We start from the raw sequence: 19902 nt of genomic DNA on the forward strand, positions 1-19902 counted from the left end.
ATGCCGTGGGAGGCTCTGCTTTAAGGGGAGTCCATCAGGTGCCTTGCCTGTGCCATTTGGAAATGAAGCCTTAGTTACTGCTGGTGTGTGTGTGTGTGTGTGTGTGTGTGTGTTGGTAACCAGGGAAGGGTAACCTGACTCCAGGTAGAGATGCAGGCTTGAGTGTGTATGTGTGCTGTGTAGAGGTCGACGAGTATTTGACTGGGGCACAGGTGGGAAAGAGTAGGATGGAAAGTAAGAGTTATAGAATCAAAGAATTAGAAAGGCTATCAAGGATCAAGTACTCCAACACTGCATTTTATAGGTGAGGGCTTAAGATACAGGATGGGTGAAATAATTTCCCTCTGGTCCCATGGCTCATTGATGACCCAGGTGGGCCTAGGACTCTAGTACCCCCTCCTGAGGGCAGAACTCTCTCCAGAGTTGCATACATGAAGCAAGGAGTCAGAGAGGGTACCGTGTGGGCTGCTTCTCCTGATTCACCTGGTTGATTCATTACAGCAGTGCTGAGGTCTGTGAGGAGCTTGTATTTCAGGTACATGATGAGCCATAGACACAAGAGGTCAGGACAAGATGAGAGAGAGATATCTGCATGCTGGCCTGCAGCCCTCAGGTGTTTTGGAATCCACAAATAGGGTTGTAGAGGTGGGTGTATTGGGCCTCTCTGGAAGAGGCAAAACCGGAACAGAACTTGAATGCAGAAAGGCACGGAGAAGGCATTTTGGGCCCGTGGCGTTACCTGCACCGAGGGGTAGGTCGTCTCTGAAGGGTGTTACCCCAGGGAGGTGCCTGAACCTTGAGCTAGACTAGGGAGGGCTGTGCTCCCTGGGCTTTGGGATTGCACAGTGTGTGGGGCTGGAAGCACCGAGCCCCGGGCTTGGGCTGGGCTGGCCCTGGTCCTGGTCAGCGTTCTTGTTCCATAGGCAGAGGCTACTGTGAGTCTGGACCCCCTGCAGCCTTCCTCTCTTCTGGGAACTTAAGCAATCATTTGCTTATTTGTTTACTGATTCAGCAGATGTTTGTGGAACTTCTGTTGTGCTGGCCCCAGGGGTTAGATGGGTGAACAAGTTGCCATCATGGCCCTTATGATCTAGTTGTGGGCGAATGGCAGATGTTAAATGATCACAAGGATAAAAATTTAATGACAATTGTGATAAGTACAATGAAGGCAAGCTATAGAGTGCTTAAAGTGAGTTTTAAAGGGGGACCTAATTTAGATAGGAAGGTCAAAGGATGGCCTATCTGAAGAAGTGATATTTCAGCTGAGATTAAAAGATAGTTAGGGCAAGAGAGGATGGAACAGAGTACAGAGACCTCTAGGTGGGAAAGAACTTCGATCTATCCAGAGACAGAAAGAAGTGGGGGGCATAGGTGGCAGGGCAGAGCAAGACTCTGAAAGATGAGGCTGCAGAGGTGTATGGGGGCATGTGGAGGAGCTCTGACATTGGCAGTCATGGATGGTTCTATATGGAGAGTGACCCAGTCCAGTCTGCAGTGGTTTGGATGGGAAATAGGAGCAGAACTGGGAAGACTCCTATAGTTGTCCAGGTCAGAGATGATGGTGGCTTGGACCAGGTTAGGACAGGTGGAGAGGAGTAGACAGACACATTTTGGAGTCTGAATAGACAGGAATCAATGATAGATTAAAGGGGGGTGGGGGTGGTCCCACAATGAGCTCTCAGTGTTCTTGCACCAACAGTGGTTGGCCACCTCAGAACCGAACACAGCACTGAAGGGGGACAGTGAAGGGATGTGTGTCAGCAGGAATTTTCCTTGGGCTGGGATTTGCACACTCACCCCTTCTCTCCTCAGAGTAGAAGGGTGAGTTTGTGGTGACAGAAGGCCAGCAAGTCTATGCAGAACTGAGAATCGAGGGGTCAGCATTGAGGAGCTGAATGGCACAATGTCCCTGGTTGTTTCCAGATCCAAAGATAGATAGATAGATAGATAGATAGATAGATAGATAGATAGATAAGATAGATAAGATAGAAAGATAGATAGATAGATAGATAGATAGATAGATAGATAAATAAATTTACCAACAGAAATACACACACGCAGGGTGGCACCATTACCTAATGTGGGGTAGTGTGTGTCTGTATTTCTCTGTAACTTGGTTTCTGGAAGGAGAAGCTGTTCTTTCGACAGCTAGAGCTGCTCTGGCAAAGCAAATTGATCACCATCACTGGAATGAGAAGTCCCTCATGGGCTCCCTGCTCCTCTCCTTTTTGGTGTGTGAGCCTTTGACTAGTGGTTCTATGCAGGGTTTAGAAGAGGAAACTGGATGCGTTGAAAAGAGGTGAGCAAGTTATTTCAGCCAGGCTGACTTTAGGATTTGGTCTGGGGGCTAGGAAGGAATAACATTATTAGGTGGCCAGGGGAGTTCAGGAGGGGAGAACAAGGGCTGGTTTTAGGTGGCATTAGCTGGATATAGCAGAACCAGGTACCTGTGATGCACCCCTTCCTAGTACCACTTCTTGGGGCCCATTGTGATTACATTGGGCCCTTTTGGATAACCTGGGAAAATCTCCCAATCTTGAGTTCCTTAATCCAGTGTTGTATGTAAAGTCTCTTTTGCCATGTGAGGTGACACATTCACAGATTTTGGGCATTAGTACGTGGATGTCTTTGGTGGCTGTTATTCTGCCTACCACAGGGCCAGATAGTAAGTATTTTAGGCTTTCGGGCCATTTGGTCTGTTGCAACCACTTACCTCTGCTGTGGTGGTGGAAAGGCAGCTGTAGGCAATATGCAAATGAAGGGCATGGCTGTGTTCCAATAAAACTTTATTCACGGACACTGAAGTTTGAATTTTATATAATTTTCACATAAAGAAAAACATTTTATTCTTTTTTTAAAAAATCCCCCCCCCCCCACCATTTACAAATATTCAAAACCATTCTTAGCTTCAGGGCTATATGAAAACAGATGGTGGGCCAGATCTGGCCCAAGGGCCATAGTTTGCCAACCCCTGCTCTAGATTCATAATTTACTAATGTTTAGAACCGACCTATGAAGTAGTTCCTGTGATCATCACTCTGGTTTTACAGAGGCCTGGAGAGGCTAAGGCCATGCAGCTACAAATTGACAGATAACAATTGCTGCATCTAGAGCTGGTGTTCTTAACCTCTACTCTGCTTGGCTGGGGTCAGCGGGTGGTATGTGTTGTTCCCCCCAAGGGTGGCTTTGTCTTCCCAGTTGACTCAGGGAGTCTGCGTTCACCTCCCTTTAAAATTTCTGGGCACTGCTGCTGTCACATGCAAAGTGAATCAGGAAAACTTCCTAGTGGGTGAAACATGCTCAGGTGTACTAGAAAGATTGCAGGTGCTTTTTATACTGGAAGATCCCTAGAGAAGTACCTGAACTCTTGGTTTTGGTTCCAAAGCCTGTGAACAGTTCTTAGGTTCCTTTGCTGTGTAGCATTTTTGCAATTTCCTGGAGGCTAAGCTTGTCTATCTTGGTAGCAAGGGGCTACCGAAGGATGCTTCTGCTTTATTTTTCCTTTCTATATTTTTTGGTGGAGGAGCATCCTCAGATAATTGGAAAAAGGTCTTTGGGAACTTTGTGGTGTGTGAGGGTGAGCCCATCAGGTTTTAGCATTCATTTAGAAATGAATGTGAGCCACTGAGGCCAGGCTTTCTCCCAGTGGGTGTGAGATGTGGGTGGGTACCCCCAGTTTCCTACTGTCCTCTTTCCAGGATCTCTGTTGCAGGCACTCACACAGACATGTCACCCTGTGAGGCTGCTGGAGTTATTAAGATGGGAAAAGTTCAAAGATTAGATTTATGACCGCCAGTGGTGGATTATGAAGAATAATTCATCAAATGTCAGTGCCTGCAGCCTATAGTTTACAGAAGATTTGCTTAAGCTGAGGAGATCTGATTGGACTGCCCCAGCCCCCTCCTCAAATGAATGACAGATCTAATGGATGGCTTCCCAGCTGGCCAACCACACTGGGTCTTTATCTGCTTTTTTATTAATCATTATTGTTGTAGCATTTCCATAGAGTTCCTCCATCCATACCTCCTGAGGTGCCAGCACCAAAGAAGTTCCTTCAGCCCCCTTGAAGGAATTGTAGCCACTTATGGACGATGTTTTAGCTGTCCTAATTCAGCAGGACACCTGAAAGTCCCCTTGCCAGGGAAAGGAGAGAGAAAATCTAACTTCAACTCCATTTACTCATTTGACAAATATTTATTGAGCACCAGTTAAGGGTCGAAGGCACCTCTGATACAATGCTGAGCAAAAACGGGTCTGTAGTATGGAAGGGAAGAGGAAGATTATGTAATAAAAGTCAAAGAAGGGCACATGAACTCTGAAAAGATACAGAAAGGAGACTTCCTTGAGGAGGTGACAATTCAGAACCTTCTGGTTCTGAATTAGAACCAGAAGGATGAATGGGAATTAAGCCAATGAAAAGGGAAAAGGGGAGCCTTCCAGTCAGAGGGGACAGCATGTGCAAAGGGCCTGCAGGGCAGGGAGTGTGCTGGTGGCTGAAGCGGCTGCCTCCCCAGGGCAGAAAGAGTTGGGGGGACAGGGAGAGGAGATGGGCAGGAAAGGCAGGCAGCGTAGACTTTGTGGGTTGTATTAAACATTTTGGTTATGGGAAGCCAGTGAAGCGATTTAAGCAGACATTAGTGACAAGATCAGCTTACATTGGAAAACTGACCCTGGCTACATATACAGTATAGATTGGAGGAGAAAGGAATGAAAGTGGGTGGTCCAGTTAGAAAGCCATTACAGGCTTCTGGTTATGCAAGGATGGTGGTTTACATGCCCTGACCGAACAGGATTGAGGGCCTAGTACTGCTGACTCTTTGTCCAGTGTTCCTTGTATTAATCCACTCCACCTCTCTTCACTGGAGGCATCGGGTGGTGCTGCCACTGCTCTTGCTCCAGTCAATGGGGGCCTACTATGGGCTCTAATCTGTGTGTGGTTTCAGCATCAATACTGTGAGGTTGGTACAAAAATCCTCATTTTACAGATGAGGAAACTGAGGCACAGAGGGGTTATGTAACATGCTCAAGCTGGTGTACAGCAGAGCTGGGATTTGAGTCTGGGCAGGCTGACCTAGAGTTTGCCTCCACATCTCTATGCCTCCCTGCCAATCAGGTCCTCCTGTCCTGACCAGCTAGCCCTTGCGCATATCCCTCAGAGCAGGCGTGCAGCCATCCTAGAGTGTGGCTGCCCCGGGCATCTTGTTTTGTTATCTGTTTGCCGGCTTGTCACCATTCTGTGGGAGGAAAGAAGCTTGGGCTGACCTGTGATGACCTTGGCAGAGCCAGGTGAACAGTTTGCTCTGTGCCTGGAGGCTCTGCAGCAAATCGGTGATAGTTGAGCATTGTGCCCACCTCCTCGCAGGACTTGAGATAAAAATTCTGTTCCGCAGTTTCTTTGGCTGACCCTCTTCAAGAAGGGCCTCAGGTTCTGCCGTTGACCTTTTGTTCTGTCTCCCAGCTTGGCTATGGTAATAGGTAATGGCTCTGCAGAACTGGCAGTTTGATCCTTCAGGACCCCAGAAAGAATACAGACTTCATGCAAGACAAGGTCTGTGTGTCCTCGAGCTGTTACTGTCGTCATTATTTTTATTATAATAAATTGCTCTGAGTGGGAAGCTGGGGGTGGGATACTCCCACCCTGAGGCAGGGCAGCAGCCGAGTGGGGCTGAAGCCCAGACTTGGAGTGGAGCGGGAGAGAGACAACATGGATGTCTTATCCTCTCTGCTGATGGTCCAGGTGATGTTCAGAAGTCTCTTTTTTCCTTGCTGGAAATCCCCTTTGGGATGGGGTGAGGCAGCAAGATGCAGGACACTGTATCCATCAGGCCCTGCTACACTGCACATGTGCTCTTCAGAGAGGCTGCTGCCCTCTTCCATTAGAACATTCTGCTGGACCCAGGTGTCCAGTGATAGTTAAGCACTGCGCTCGCCTCCTGGCAGGAACCGAGACAGGAATCTCTGTGTCTGCAAGTCAGATTACTCCAGAACAATTCAAACAACCAGCATTTACTATCTTGTAGATCCTGGAGGTCAGGAATTTGGGAGTGGCTTAGCAGGGTGGTCTGGTTCGGGGTCTCTCCTGAGGTTGTCGTCCTGAAGGTTTGACTGGGGCTGCAGGATCTCCTTCCAAGCTGGCTGATTCCCACAGCTATGGGCAGGAGGCCTCAGCTCCTACCAAACAGCCTCTCCCCAGGCTGCCTGAGCATCCTCATGACATGGCAGCTGGTTTCCCCCAAAGCGAGTGATTCAAGAGAGAACAAGCAGGACATTGCAGTGCCTTTTCTGACTTAGTCTTCAAAGTCATTCATTGATACCTCCGCCGTATGGTGTTTGTTAGGAATGTGTCACCGAGTCCAGCCCACATGCAAGGGGAGGGGAATGGGCTCCCTGTCTTAAAGGCAAGAGTACCAAAAACTTTGTGAACATATTTTAAAACCACCACAGGGGGATAAAGGTGCATGTACTGATATTTGCTGCCACTGTCAGGTCCTGCTTTTAGAAGGTGTGCTGGTTTGAAAGGATGTATGTTCCTTAGAAAAGCCATGTTTTAATCTAAATCCCATTTCATAAAGGCTGAAAAATCCCTATTCAGTACTGTATGTTTGAAACCATAATCAGATCATCTCCTTGGAGATGTGATTTAATCAAGAGTGATTGTTAAGCTGGATTAGGTGATGACATGTCTCCACCCATTTGGGTGGGTCTTGATAAATTTCTGGAGTCCTATAAAAGAGGAAACATTTTGAAGAATGAGAGATTCAGAGAGAGCAGAGAATGCTGCAGCACCATGAAGCAGAGAGTCCATCAGCCAGCGCTTTGGAGATGAAGGAGGAAAACGCCTCCCGGGGAGCTTCATGAAACAGGAAGCCAGGAGAAGAAGCTAGCGGATGATGCCGTGTCTGCCATGTGCCCTTCCAGCTGAGAGAGAAATCCTTACCGTGTTCACCAGATGAGAACCGTGCCTTTCCAGATGAGAGAGAGACTCTGCGTTCGCAATGTGCCTTTCCACTTGAGAGAGAAACCCTGAACTTCATCAGCCTTCTTGAACGAAGGTGTCTTTCCTTGGATGCTTTAGTTTGGACATTTCTATAGACTTGTTTTAAGTGGGACATTTTCTTGGCCTTAGAACTGTAAACTAGCAATTTATTAAATTCCCCCTTTTAAAAGCCATTCCGTTTCTGCTGTATTGCATTCCTGTAGCTTGCAGACTGGAACAGAAGGTATAGAGCTGATCATGACGAAGTGGGACAATAACCAGGCATGTTTCACGGGGAGGAGCAGGAATTGTAGCAAAATGGGGTATTAGCAGATAGGGTGGCTGTAAGATATAGGGTTCCTGGGGCAGGTCCCTGGGGAATGGTTCCTAGAGGAGGGAATGGGGGAACAGAAGAGGTGGAGTGATGGGTTTTCTGCTCAGGACAGACGTCAAGGGTTTTCAGAGTCCTAGCTAGAGAGAACCATCTTGGCTCCTTCAGGTGGGGGTAGGAGTGGGGAGCAGGAGTGACGTGGGTGGGTAAGTGCATCCTAGCCACTTCCATTAGCAGCAGGCAGGGTCGTGTCTCCTCTCCCGGTCAGTCTCCAGTGGATGGCAGCAGGTGCCCAGCCCGGTGGCAGGGGTGGGGTGGGGGATGGCAGTGGGGGGTGGTTGCTAGACTGCAAGAGCCAAATGTTGTTTGTTGCTGATGCCATGGCAACATGTCCTGAGCTGGTTCTGCCTCAGATGCCCTGGGCAGTCTCCCCAGCTCCTCAGTGGGCACTGGATGGCTTGATGAGGGGCAGGCTCCTGCCTTCATTTGGAGCTGGGCAATTTGGAGTCTGTCAGATGCATTATAGATGTGGTGATGTAATTTTTAAGCCACAGAAATTGGTCTGACGTGTATCAGTAGGGGACAACAGGATGGAATATTTGAAACGGACTGTCTGGGAAAATCCAGGATACCTCTGGTCTTGTGACTCTTGAGGGGCCTTAGGTTGGCAGATGTAGATTCTGGTGAATCCTGCTAGGAGGAACTGCCTCTGGGAGCCAAAATGTGACTTCTCTAGAAGATCCTGATGTCTTATTGCCTTATTGTGACTGAATGAGGAACCTCGCCAGTGCTTGGCAGCTCAATATGGCATTTTAGAAGCATTGCCCAGTAATAACCTGGCTTCGTGGGAATCTGCAAAGCACTTTCTGGAGAGTCTCTCACTCTGCCCATGACTTGACTGTGAGGTTCTGTGGTCCCAGACTCCCACTGCAGCCAGCCTGCTGAAGTTTGAACCCTGCCCATCTCTGCTAAACCCCTAAGACATATTTCTTCCTGCCCCTCTGATATTTTTCTGCCCATAAAAAGCAAATATCCCTATATACACACACACACACACGCATATGCACGTGCACACACCCATCCTTAAACAACCAAATAGTACAAAGCTAGAGAAACTTTTCTCCTGATTATTTTTCCTTCTCCAGGCAGGAACATCGATATATTTGAATCATTGGCCGACAGTAATTAAAAAGCACATAGCTAGTCATTAAAAAATGCAGTTGTTTTACTTAATTGATTTTGCCGTCAACCCAGAGAAAAAAAGGACGGGGTATGGGGGGCGGGGCGCAGGGGAAGAAAGGCTTAGAGAAGGAGACAAGTTTTTGTGAGTGAGTGGCAGCAGCTGAGGGCCCCGCTGGAATCTAATTGCTGCAAATGCTGCAGTTTGTTTCGGCTAATGGTTTTCTGTTGAAAAGGCTGGGGGACGAAACTTGATTGGAGGGGGTGGTGTTTGTTTCAGCTGCTTGGGGGGTATAATTCTGCATTTGGGACAGGGTCTATTTTTCCTTACTATCTATCAGCATAAAGAACTTCCACTGAACACTTTGAATCAAGGTTCCATTTAGAGATGCTTTATTCATATTTAATTATAGGCTGCAGCACCAATCTTTAATTACCTTTTTTATAAGCCAGCTAGGAACATCCACTAGCAATCAATTATCATGTGTGTGTGTAAGCACAGGAGGGTATGGACATGTGACTTGCTTCCCGATAGAGAGGGGCTGCAGGGGGTTTGGGGAGGTGGTGTGTGGGCATGGGGGAGGGGTGGGGAGGGGGAATATCTGCTGGACAGTTTCCCTGGGCCAGGCAAGGGGTAGCTCCTCATTTCCCGTGTCTCTTTTTGCTTCCACTGGTAACTTTGCGAATTTGAGCACTTGTGCTAAGTCCTCACAGCTGGGCCTTGTTTGTTCAGGGTGCTGAGTTGGCAGCTTGACTTGGGTGATATCTTGGGAGCTCCCCCTCCCATCCCCTGGTGGGAGCAGGGGAATAATGGGATGTCCCTTCGGATCTAGAGCTGCCCAGGCTAGGCTTCCTCTCACCTGGGGGGATTGGGGTGCACTTGCCTGGGACCCTTTCATCTTCCAACTCCCTGTGGGGTGTTCTTAGCAGCTGTTCTTATCACACAGCCTTAGCTATGTCAGTTCACTCTCCAGTTGCAGTGGCTCTGGTTTGCAGACCGGGTGTTGTTCTTGAAGAACTAGCAGATGTCCCTGGGGAGCCAGGATGAACTTTTGGGTGGGAAGTGGGGCCAGATGAAGCTTTAAGTCTCTTTGCATTGGGAAGATCAGTCATTCTAGGTGCCTGGGAGATGTGGGCCTGAATTCGTAGCTTCTTTCCAGAAAATGTCCCCCTGGGCAGTTGTCGCTCCTCTAGGAACGACCCGCACGTTTCCAAAGAACCTTGGTGTTAATCCCATTGTGTAATGTCCTGGAGCATCGCTGAGGTTCTGCCTTCCCTTCTGTTCTTGGATCCTGTCCCAGCAAGAGAGGGGGGATGGTATGGGAGGGCAGACTGACCCCTTGTGGACGTCAGATACCGTGCTTGTGTTTCTTTTATTTATCCCAAATCAGGGCCTGAGAACATATCATTTCAGTCAGAGCCCGAAACAATGTGACAGAAAACCTGACTCACACTGAGATGAGCAGAAAGGGGAATTATAGGATGGGTACTCAGGTGTGGCTAGGTCAGGGGGGCCCAACGTTGTCACCAGAATTCACCCTCTGCCTCTTGGCCCCACCTTTGTCTCTTCTTTTCTGGCTACTTGTGTGACTCCAGGAAGCCCCAGGCTTGTATTTTAGCTGTAAGTTCAGCACAAAGAGAGAACTTCTTCTTCCACCATTCAAACAAAAGTGAAACAACTGATTCTGATGGGGCTGGTTGGGTCATGTATCCATTTCAGAACCAAACAGTGTGGCCAGGGGTATTCAGGTTCTGATCAGCCAGGCTGGGGTCTCACACCTACCCTGCACTACCAGGTGGAGTCCACCCAGGTAAACCCACACATGACATGGGTTTTGCTATTTTAGAAAGTTAAACATTTTGAGGTCTTTGGATTGTAGGAGTGTGGGAACAGAAACGGCCTGGGGTCCAAGCTGGTCCAGGCATTTCACAGGGAAGAGTCGATTTCAGTTCTTCTCAAATGGGGAGAATAGTGGATTCGTTCATTCAACAAATATTGGCACCTACTGATTCCAGGCCTTGTTCTAAGCACCAGAAATTGCTTTGGGATGGGAAGAATCTTACCCTTAGAGAGCCTAGAATTCATGAAGGAGGTAAAATGGCAGATGCGTGGGTGGAGGAGGATGGGAGACTTGGCACAAATGAAAAACCTCATGAGGAAGAAGGGACAGAAAAGTGAATCCAACCCATCTCCTGTGGCAGAGAACTATAGGCCCCTCCCCGTGTTGCCTGGGCCTTTGGCCTTGGCAAGATGTTGATAAATGAAATGGAGTTTAGTGAAACTACAAAAATGATGACAGGGCTGGAGGGAGTGATTTATGAGAAAAGATTAGTAAAGTGATGGTGCAGCCTGGCAAACAGGGGGATGGGGTAGTGGCCATGTGTCATGTGACTCAGAAGTCCAAGTAGAGGAGAAGGGCTCGGGGCAGAACAGAGTGGCTGCTGCAGTGAGGGGGAGGGAGAGTGGGGTGCAGACAAAGGGAGAAAAGGGGGTCCAGACTGAATAGGCCTCAAAGCATGAGAGTGTGGGAGGGAAGGAAGGCATGTGACTAAATATATTTATATACACATTTTTGCATGGCTAAGTGTGAATGTCTGGACTTTCCAGAATTGTAAGGTTATGCTTAAATGGGAGGAAATGGAGGGGATGTGAATTTCAGCCTTGGAAAAGGCTTCTGGAGGTCTCCTTCAGAGGTTAGAATATTCACATCTGGCCCATGTAGCTGTGATCAAATCACAGCTAAAATCAGAACGGAGTTTTCCTTCAGAAAAGTTGGCATGGCCTTGCTAAGAGGGAAGGAAGGGAGGCAGAATGGAGGAGAAGATGGGGAATGATGAAAATACCTCTATTTCATAGAGAGGGAAAGTGAGGCACGGCAAGGGCAGGGGATCTGCCAAGGCCACCTTCGGGTGGCTTTGCAGGTGAGGACCCAAGGCAAGGCTCTGGCTTACAGCCCTGGAGTCTCTGGAAGAGTGGCTGGGCCAGGAGTGAACTTGGTTTCCATCTTGAGGCTGCTGCTCAGGCAGGAGCAAGAGGTGGTTTTTAGGTTTGGAGCTTCGGCCAGGGTTTTCTGAGTTCTCTAGATTGGTGGAATTGAAACATCTTCCATCTGATGCCTTTCCTGGGCTGCCCTGTGCCCAAGTTCTATTAACTTTTGCTTACCCATATTTTGAGAGCCCAGGAGATACAATGGTAGATATGAATGGGTGTGTGATGCACAGTTCTGAACATTCTAGACAGCGCTCTTTGACCCCATGAATGGGATGCCCTCTCCCCATATATCTTCTGTCCTGCTCCTCTCATGTGCCTGACGTGAATCTCCATGGCAGCAAAGGGTCCAGGCAAGACTCTGGATTGACACATAGAACTGATATGGCCACACACTGAGGGTCTGTGGCCGGTGAATCAGGATGTGGTGATTCTGGCCCGTTTTCCTTGATCCCTCTCACTGAATTTTGCTGTCCTGTCTCCATTCTTAACAGATCCAGGATTTGTTTGTAAGCTTTGATGACACCCCACTGGGGGCTGCCTCCCTGGCCCAGGTCCATAAGGCAGTGCTGCACGACGGGCGGACGGTGGCGGTTAAGGTCCAGCATCCAAAGGTGCGGGCTCAGAGCTCAAAGGACATTCTCCTTATGGAGGTGAGAGCCTTCCCCTTGCCCTCAGGCTACATTTCGGGGATCCAGGTGGCCTCAGTCAGACTGGTTCAAGGCTGGAGGGTTGAGTGTGGCCCTTGCAGCAGAGTTGGGAGAAGGGAGCTTGAGATCATGACAAAAGAGGTGCCGTCGCAACTCTGTGACCTCGGTCCCATAGTTGCGTGGTCAGTTCTTCCTGACTTGTCCTTGAGAACTCTCTATAGATGGTCTCAGAACATGCTGAGCAACAGCTGCGGTCAGGGGCCCCCATGCGGAGAGTTGTAGAAATGAGATGAGCCAAAGGTGGTTTCTTTGGGGATAGAAAAAATGACATCTTAATTTGTTAAAATATAGCAATATTGGAGCATGTGGTCAACCATGGGATATATAAATGGCATGTAGATCACACAGGAATATTGATGCATGATGCATGTTGCATGTTTGCTTGTTTGTATTTGATTTGAATGAACAAGCTCATCTGCCTGAAAATAGCACTGGAAAAAGCCCTAGCGGACACTGTACCTCCAGGCTGTTCTAGCTCTATCCTTGGAGCAAGGAAAAAAGATGGTGAGTAGCTACTGTTTAGGGCTGTAGTTGGCACTCCCTGGGGGAGGTCAGCAAGCTATTTAACCTGCTGGCATGTCCCTTTCCCTCCTTCTCCTATATCTCTTGTTCCCGTCCCTCTTAATCTATTTAATTTATTTATTACTCTGCATTCTTAATTTATTCTTTCAGCTCACTTTACTTAAACTTATATCGAGGGTCTCTCCTGCATCTTGCACTTGGAGGGTACTGGGAACCCAAGGATAATCTCCATCTCTCCTCAGGGAGCTCCCAGATTAGTGGAAGAGATGCTATGATCAAATAGTCACAACATGGGGACTTGAGCTCTGCTGAAAAGCTGGATGCAAAGTGCGCTAGAGCACTGGGCCTGGACTCATGGGGCTGTTAAGGGAGGTACATCTAGGTGGGGGTACTTGTGTAGACTCTTGAGGAGCCTTTGAGACAGTTGGGCAGAGGAGGGACAAGTATGTGAAGGCACCAAGTCTTGGACAAACAGGTGTGTTTGGAGAATTTCAGTTAATTCAGACAGCATGATCTGGGGAAAGGGCTTAGATGAGACGGCGAAGGTAGGAAGGACCAGAACACGGAGACTGAAGGCATAGAATGGTGTGCATAGTAAACATTCAGTATTTATTTGTGGAACTAAGCAGATCTGGCTTTCTCTTGTAGTCAATGGGGACCCATTTAAGAATTTTAATCAGAGGAGTGTCACAATCGGATGTGCATTAGAAATAAAAATCTATTGGCAGCCTGGGGGATGTATCGGAAGTTGGAAAGACTGTAGCCAGGAAGTTGGATTGAGGGGTGGCTGCACTGGCCTGGAAGAGAAGTAGTGATGTGATTCAAGGCAGTGTAATGGGGATGGAGTGGAGGGAGGGGCTCAGTGACTACAATTATCAGGGCTTCATGACCAGTTTTATATGAAGTGGATGGAAGGACTGATATGAATGAGAAAGACACGAAAACAAATCTTAGGTTTCTGGCTTGAATGGTTAAATTTGGGTGCCTTTAATCATGCATTTCAGTCAGGGTCCAGTTAGGAAAAAAGAAATTGTTCCAGGTATTACAAACAGAGGTATTTAAAATAGAGAATTGGGTTTATAGAGGATGGAATCGCTGAGAAGCCAAATGAGATAGTGAGACAATTAAGACATGACCACAGCAGGAAGCTACTGCCAGCTTCAAGACTGGAAAAGCAAAGGGAGAAGGTGGTTCTTTGGAGCCAGGAGCTGGGGACACCAAGTGCAACTTGGGGCCATGGTGACCTTGCCCAGTGGGAGCTGGAACATATACATAGCTCTGTCAACTGGTAGTTGGGGTTAGAGGAGATGCAGCTGCTGCCAGGAATGCTATTTGAGGCAGAGGTAGAAAGGGAGAAATATTTTGGTTTTTCGCTTCCTCCTGACTCCCAATATTCTACCAGTTCCATTCAATGGCTGAACTTGGCTGGAAGCAAATTGGCAAGCGAGGGAAGTTTCTTAGAAGAGTAAGGGAGTTGGGATGGATCTCAGAGCAAACCGAAAAGGGTGATGGTGCAACTATGTGGGGTAAAATATTTCCATCAGTAGTTTGGATAGAGACATTCCTGTTGATCTGAAATTCAGGTTTGGAATACAGATTCAGGATTTATCAGCCAAGATACTCTTGACAACTGAAGCTGGGAAAGTAGTTGAGATCCCTTAGAGAAGGTAGGTAGAGTCAAAAAAAAGAAAAAAAAAAAAGGAGGCGGGGTCAAGGAAAGAACTGTGAGGAACGTAGTCATTTAGGGCATGAGCTAAGGAAAATACATTAGTAAAGGGGACCAAAAGGGCATGGTCAGAGAATTTGGAGGAGAACCAAGATTGAGCAGTGTTGCTATAGCCAATGAAAAAAATGTTCAGGAGAGCACTATGTCAGGTACTTATTGCTGCATAATGAACCACCTCAAAATTTAGTGGCTTAAAACAGCAGTCATGTATTTTCTGTTGAACCTGCAATTTGGGCAGGGCTGGGTAAAGATAACTCATCTGTGTTTTATGTGGTGCCAGCTAGAGTAACTTGACCGGGAGTCAGCTGATCCACTTGCAAGGTGAAATATTCAGATGGCTGGCAAATTGGTGCTGCCTGTTTGATGGAGTTCAGCGAGGGTTGTGGGCCAGCGCCTGAGTTTCTCTCTGTGTGGGCTCCTTCGTGATTGTTAGGACTTCCTTGCAGCATAGTGGCTGGGTTCTAAGAGTGAGTATCCCAAGAGAATAAGCCTGAAAGTACGTGACATTTTTTATGACCTAGCCTTGGAAGTCACTTAGCAGTACTTCTTCCTCACTCCATTGGTTGAAGTAGTCACAAAGGCCCCCATGGTTCAAGGGGAAGTAAAATAAACTCTACATCTTGATGGGGGACTGGGAAGACCCTAGAAGTGTATGTAGGATGGGAGATACTGCTGCAGCCATCTTTGGAAAATGTAATCTTCCAGAAATACTAGATAAGAAAGGCATGTTTGGCATTTAGAGTTGTTGGGAACAGCAGCTACAGTGGAATGAGTGGGGTGAAAGAGAATTGAGACCTGAGGAAATGGAGACAGTTAATGCAGAATGCTCTTTGCAAATGTTCAGCCATGGAAGATAGGGGAGAGTTAGGGTAGGGGTTAGAGCAGGGCAGAGGTAATAGGACAGGGGATACTTGAGCAGGCTTGTAGTTGAGTGGGGAGGAGACAGTGGAGAGTGGAGAATTGAAGATCCAGAAAAGGGAAATAGTTGATAGATCAGGTCCAGGAGGAGACTTAAAGAGATTGGGTATCAAGGACACAGGTGGAAACATGAGCCTCTGAAGGGCTTCTTGTTTTGAGACCAGAGGAGGAGGTGAGGCTGGGTATAGCTGAGTGTGTGTGTATGTGTAGGGGGAGGAAAGGGGTGGGAAAGTGGGCAGCTGAGTGTGCACCAGCCTGATGGCCTCTATTTTCTCTCTAAAGTAGGAGGCAGGACCATCTGCTGAGTATGAGGGGGTAGGAGGTGGCACTGGAGGCTCGAGGAGGGGGTGAAGGTTTGGAATAGCTGCTGTGTGGAATGGAGAAGAGAGCTGCAGGGTTGCCTAGTTCCCTGGGTGTCCAACTAGAAATGTGATTTTTCTAGAGCACCTGTAAGTGGCAGGGGGCGACACCTAGAGTTTGGAATGGCCATGGCTGGGAGTCTCCAAGGATCCTCTCCTTGATGCTGTGGTCGTGGGTTTCCTGAGCACCAGCAGCCACTGCTGAGTCAGACTTGACTCTGCCCCTGCCCATCTGTGCCATCGGAGCCCTTGTGGACTGAGAAGACAGCTGTCACCTTTTCTTTGCTCAAGGCCTCACTCTGGCTCCCTAAGTACTGATGGCAGTGAGGCCAGTAGCAGTAATAGAGATTTGGCATCTTCCTTCCTGAGATAAGCATCAGATGCCTTTCTTCAGAAAGTACAGCCTGGGTGGGCTGTGTGCAGAGTACAGAGTGGCTTCTTTGTGGAGGCTGAAGCAGTGCTGGGGCTGGCGATAGCAAGGAGATCAAAGACCCACATTTTCAGCCTTCAGGAGAGGACCTGGGAAAGAAGCCCAAGGCGGCCACCCTGGTAGACCACCTCATTGGTGGCAGCACAGGATGGCACTGCCTTCTCACTGGGCTTGGTCTTTGGTGGAAAAAAAAATCATACCTGGGTCACCTTTCTCAGCTGTAAAACCCAAACTGAAAAGCTCATTTTGCTTTATATTTGGAATCAGTACTTTTTTTTTTTTTTGGTCTAGGTCCAAATGGTTTTAGGAATGACAATCTCAGGTATGCTTGGCAGGAGGAGAATGATTCCTAAGGGGAATTATGGTACCTTAGCTACTGCAGACTTAGAGACAGAAGAGAGGTAAAGCTACTTTTATACACAGCCTCCTTGCACTGCCTTTCGCTTCAATTGCTGCTATTTCTCTCCTTTTTATCTGGTGGCTGATCAGAAATCTCAGCTATTGTTCATCTGTCCATCTCCTCTCTCTTCTCCCTGCCCTGTGATTGGTCACAGCCTTGTCTTAAGAGGACAGCGATTTGGTGAAGGTAACTCACACTAAAGAGGGAGTGACCTATGGCCTAGCCTGTGGATATTTGCAGTTTAAGAGGTGAACTTGTAAATCCAAACACATGTATGTTTTAAGGATAGAGGCCTATAGGCATGAGACCTGAAGGCAAGGAGGTAGGTGCTACTGGTTGTATCAGGTAGGATGCTTTTGGCATTTTTATCAGTAAATTCAACTAAAAGTCTGTCAATAATGATAGCTTATATCATCTCACATGTCAAGACTCCTAGAAGTAAGGTTGGCTGTTCCAAGGTTGACTAATTCAACAACTCATTGAGGTTTTTAAGACCCAGGTTCTTTTCATCTTCCATTCTGCCATCTCAGCCTCCTGGCTTGTCCTCCTACACTAGAGCCCCTTATGGTGCCAAAATAGCTGCAGCAGTTCCCGGTGTTATAAGGAAGTAACATCCAGATATCCAAGAGGGCCTGTTTCTTTCTTTACATCTCTTATTTAAAAGGAGGAAAAATCTTATACAGGAGCTAGGCAGTCGAAGTCCTCTCATTTCTTGTTGCCCAGAACTAGGCCACTGTCCATGCTTAAATCATTGTTGGCAGGAGAAATAAGACCACCTTGATTGGCTTAGACCAGTCATGATTCACCCCTCAGGCTAAGGCTTGCCTGTCTTGAAGGGCCTGAAGGATGCACACAACTGGGGTTCTGTTAGCATGGAAGGAGGGGCCTTAGTGTTTTGTGTCACCTGTGAACCTGGTGCTCTTCTTGGGGAAGGGGACCCGTCTCTGGGATAGACTGTTTAGTGATGACGGAGAGATGGAGGCAGACTCTCAGTAGATGGTGTTTGATGAATCTGATGGTGTCGGTGACTTTGCACAAAAGGGAAAAGTACAGCCACGGGTGTTTTTAAGCTTTGTCATTATCACCTGATATTGTCCCTTTAATAGTTGGGGCAACTCTACTTCTAGATGCACAGCCAGTGACTCTTATTGATTTGAGTGGCTGTCCAGAGCCAGACTAATTGGGCCCAGAGATTGGAACAGTGATTCAGCAGGAAGGGGTGAACTGACGAGGCACAGTCCATCCGTCTGCTGGCGGGCTGGCTTTGCAGCAGTGCTTTCCTGCCTACAGTAGCTGGGAGTTTAGCGGGCTGGATCTCACAGCCATTCCACTGTTTGAGAGCAGAGCAGGGCTCAAATGATCCCTAGGTCCCAGGTCCCACTAGCACTAGCTTCTGTGACTCCCATTATCTGTCAGACTTCTAAAATTGAATATGAACATCCCTTTGCTCTATCCCTAAGGAATCTAACTCATGGTGAATATCATGCCTCCAGGGACCACCCCTTCCCCAGGCGCTTTGGGGTGGGACACTCTGCCTGAATGTCAGAATCTGATCCTCTACTTGATGTCCTCAGGCCCATCCCAAGGGACTCTAAAAATAAAGACCAGTGACAGTGATGGTTTTGACTTTTTTTGAATAGCATTTGCAGTGCATGCTGTCTGTCATCTTGTTTCTTTTCTAAATGTGTTGATTGAACAGTGGGTGGCTAGGTAATGTTTGTGTTGGCACAGAATCCAACAGCTGATTTTTATTTTTTAAAACATATTTAAAAAATTTCAGCGATGTAGACCATCCCATGGAAACTTCTCTTCACCCTGTAATTCTATTTTCTGAAATGTGTGCACTTCTATAACTTATCAGAACAAAGATAAACCTCATGAATGCATGCTGTTTACATTACTCTGAATTCTTGTTTAATCCTTGTCACACATCCATCTTAACCAGTTCGGATTGGTACAGGTGTTTCATTTAGTGTGCTGTTTTTCCATAGAACATTATTTCTTTTATAATATATAACAACTTGATAACAGCAACTACATTTCAGTTGCATTTTGCAGTTTACAAAGCTCTTTCTATGTCCTATCTCAAGCTTCCTATAATATCATCCTGTATTGTAGGAGGCAGGGCTCCATAAAGAAATAAGCAAGAAAAACCTAGGTCCAAATCTTGCATTTAACAATTACAAGTTGTGTGGCTTTCAGAAGCACTTTAACTTCTTGAAACACCAGTATCTCTCTCTGTAAAAAGGGCACGATGAGGGTAATATGAAAATATGAATATAAAGTACCTGGCAGCACAGTCCTTGTCATGTGGTAGGTACTAAATGATGTTAATTTCCAACTTTTTCTTTGCTATCATAAAGAACAATTACTTGTTTTCAAACTTATATGTGACTCTAAATTTTTGCATTACTCTTCTGTAGGGCTCATAATTGACTTTTCCTCCGTGAACTAATGACCCTGATAGGAAAATCATTTTGTTATTTTACCATGGAGGAAGTATTAATTGTTGAATATACCTTGATTGATTCATAACGTTACAGATTAAGTAGAGAATTTTTAGGCATTTTAAGACGGTGGTTCCCCCCAAATCAGAGGTAATCCCTTTCCCCACTGAAACCTCAGAAATAAAAAAACTCAATCCATTTGGATACATAAATGTGAACATATAATTATCTCAGGAGTGAGGACAAACCTTTTTAAGTATTCATTTATTCATTCATTTATGTATTCACTCATTCATTCACATGAGTATTCAATAAACATCTGTTGGGTGTTGCATATGTGCTAAGCACGGGCAAAAACATTGGCTGTTGAAAGAATTTTACGGAGAAAATGCATTTTGGTTGAAAAATCAAAAAGTCAAATTGATAACAACACCTGTTTTGTTTAAGTTAATTGCATCTGGTGTCAGAAAGAAAAGCCTAAATGAATCTACTTAGGGCAACCTCTTAAGAAGGGAACCGGATGAAAACTGTGTAGCTTTAATGTGCTCTTCTCCAAGAAAAGTTTGACACCGCAGCAGCCCAAAGCACTTGGGCTAGATGACTCTTGACCTGACCATCTGTCCTCCCAGGGAATTTCAAGGCTTTGATAAACTCCTTGAATATGTGCAAAGTTATGTGAGTGTGCACATTTTCCAGGCTACGTATTTGGCATCAAGTTTCCAAATGGGGATAAGATCACCTCATTTTAGTTTCCTTGTTGTTAAAGCAAACGCCCTGCAATGGGTTGGCTTAAACAATGGAAATTTACTGGCTCACGGTTTTGAGGCTAGGAGAAGCCCCAAATCAAGGTTTCATAAAGATGATGCTTTCTTCCAGAAGACTGTGGCATTCTGGGGCTGGCTGCTGCTGATCTTT

The 19902-nt window shown here is 46.8% G+C and overlaps 1 protein-coding gene across 8 annotated transcripts in view; it reads left to right on the forward strand.

The window, feature by feature from the left end:
• ADCK1 (aarF domain containing kinase 1) overlaps positions 1 to 19902 on the forward strand; it is a 179631-nt gene that overhangs the window by 68619 nt on the left and 91110 nt on the right. For 7 of the 8 annotated variants that reach the window (XM_077123210.1, XM_077123207.1, XM_077123209.1 and 4 more), the window contains one exon: positions 11970 to 12128. The exons of the other annotated variant lie outside the window; for it this stretch is intronic. In XM_077123210.1, the coding sequence (XP_076979325.1) occupies positions 11970 to 12128 (159 nt within the window). The remainder of the gene's footprint in view (positions 1 to 11969; positions 12129 to 19902) is intronic. 8 annotated transcript variants of the gene reach the window in all.

The sequence above is a fragment of the Tamandua tetradactyla genome, chromosome 12 (genome assembly GCF_023851605.1).
Source record: "Tamandua tetradactyla isolate mTamTet1 chromosome 12, mTamTet1.pri, whole genome shotgun sequence".
Lineage (NCBI taxonomy): Eukaryota > Metazoa > Chordata > Mammalia > Pilosa > Myrmecophagidae > Tamandua > Tamandua tetradactyla.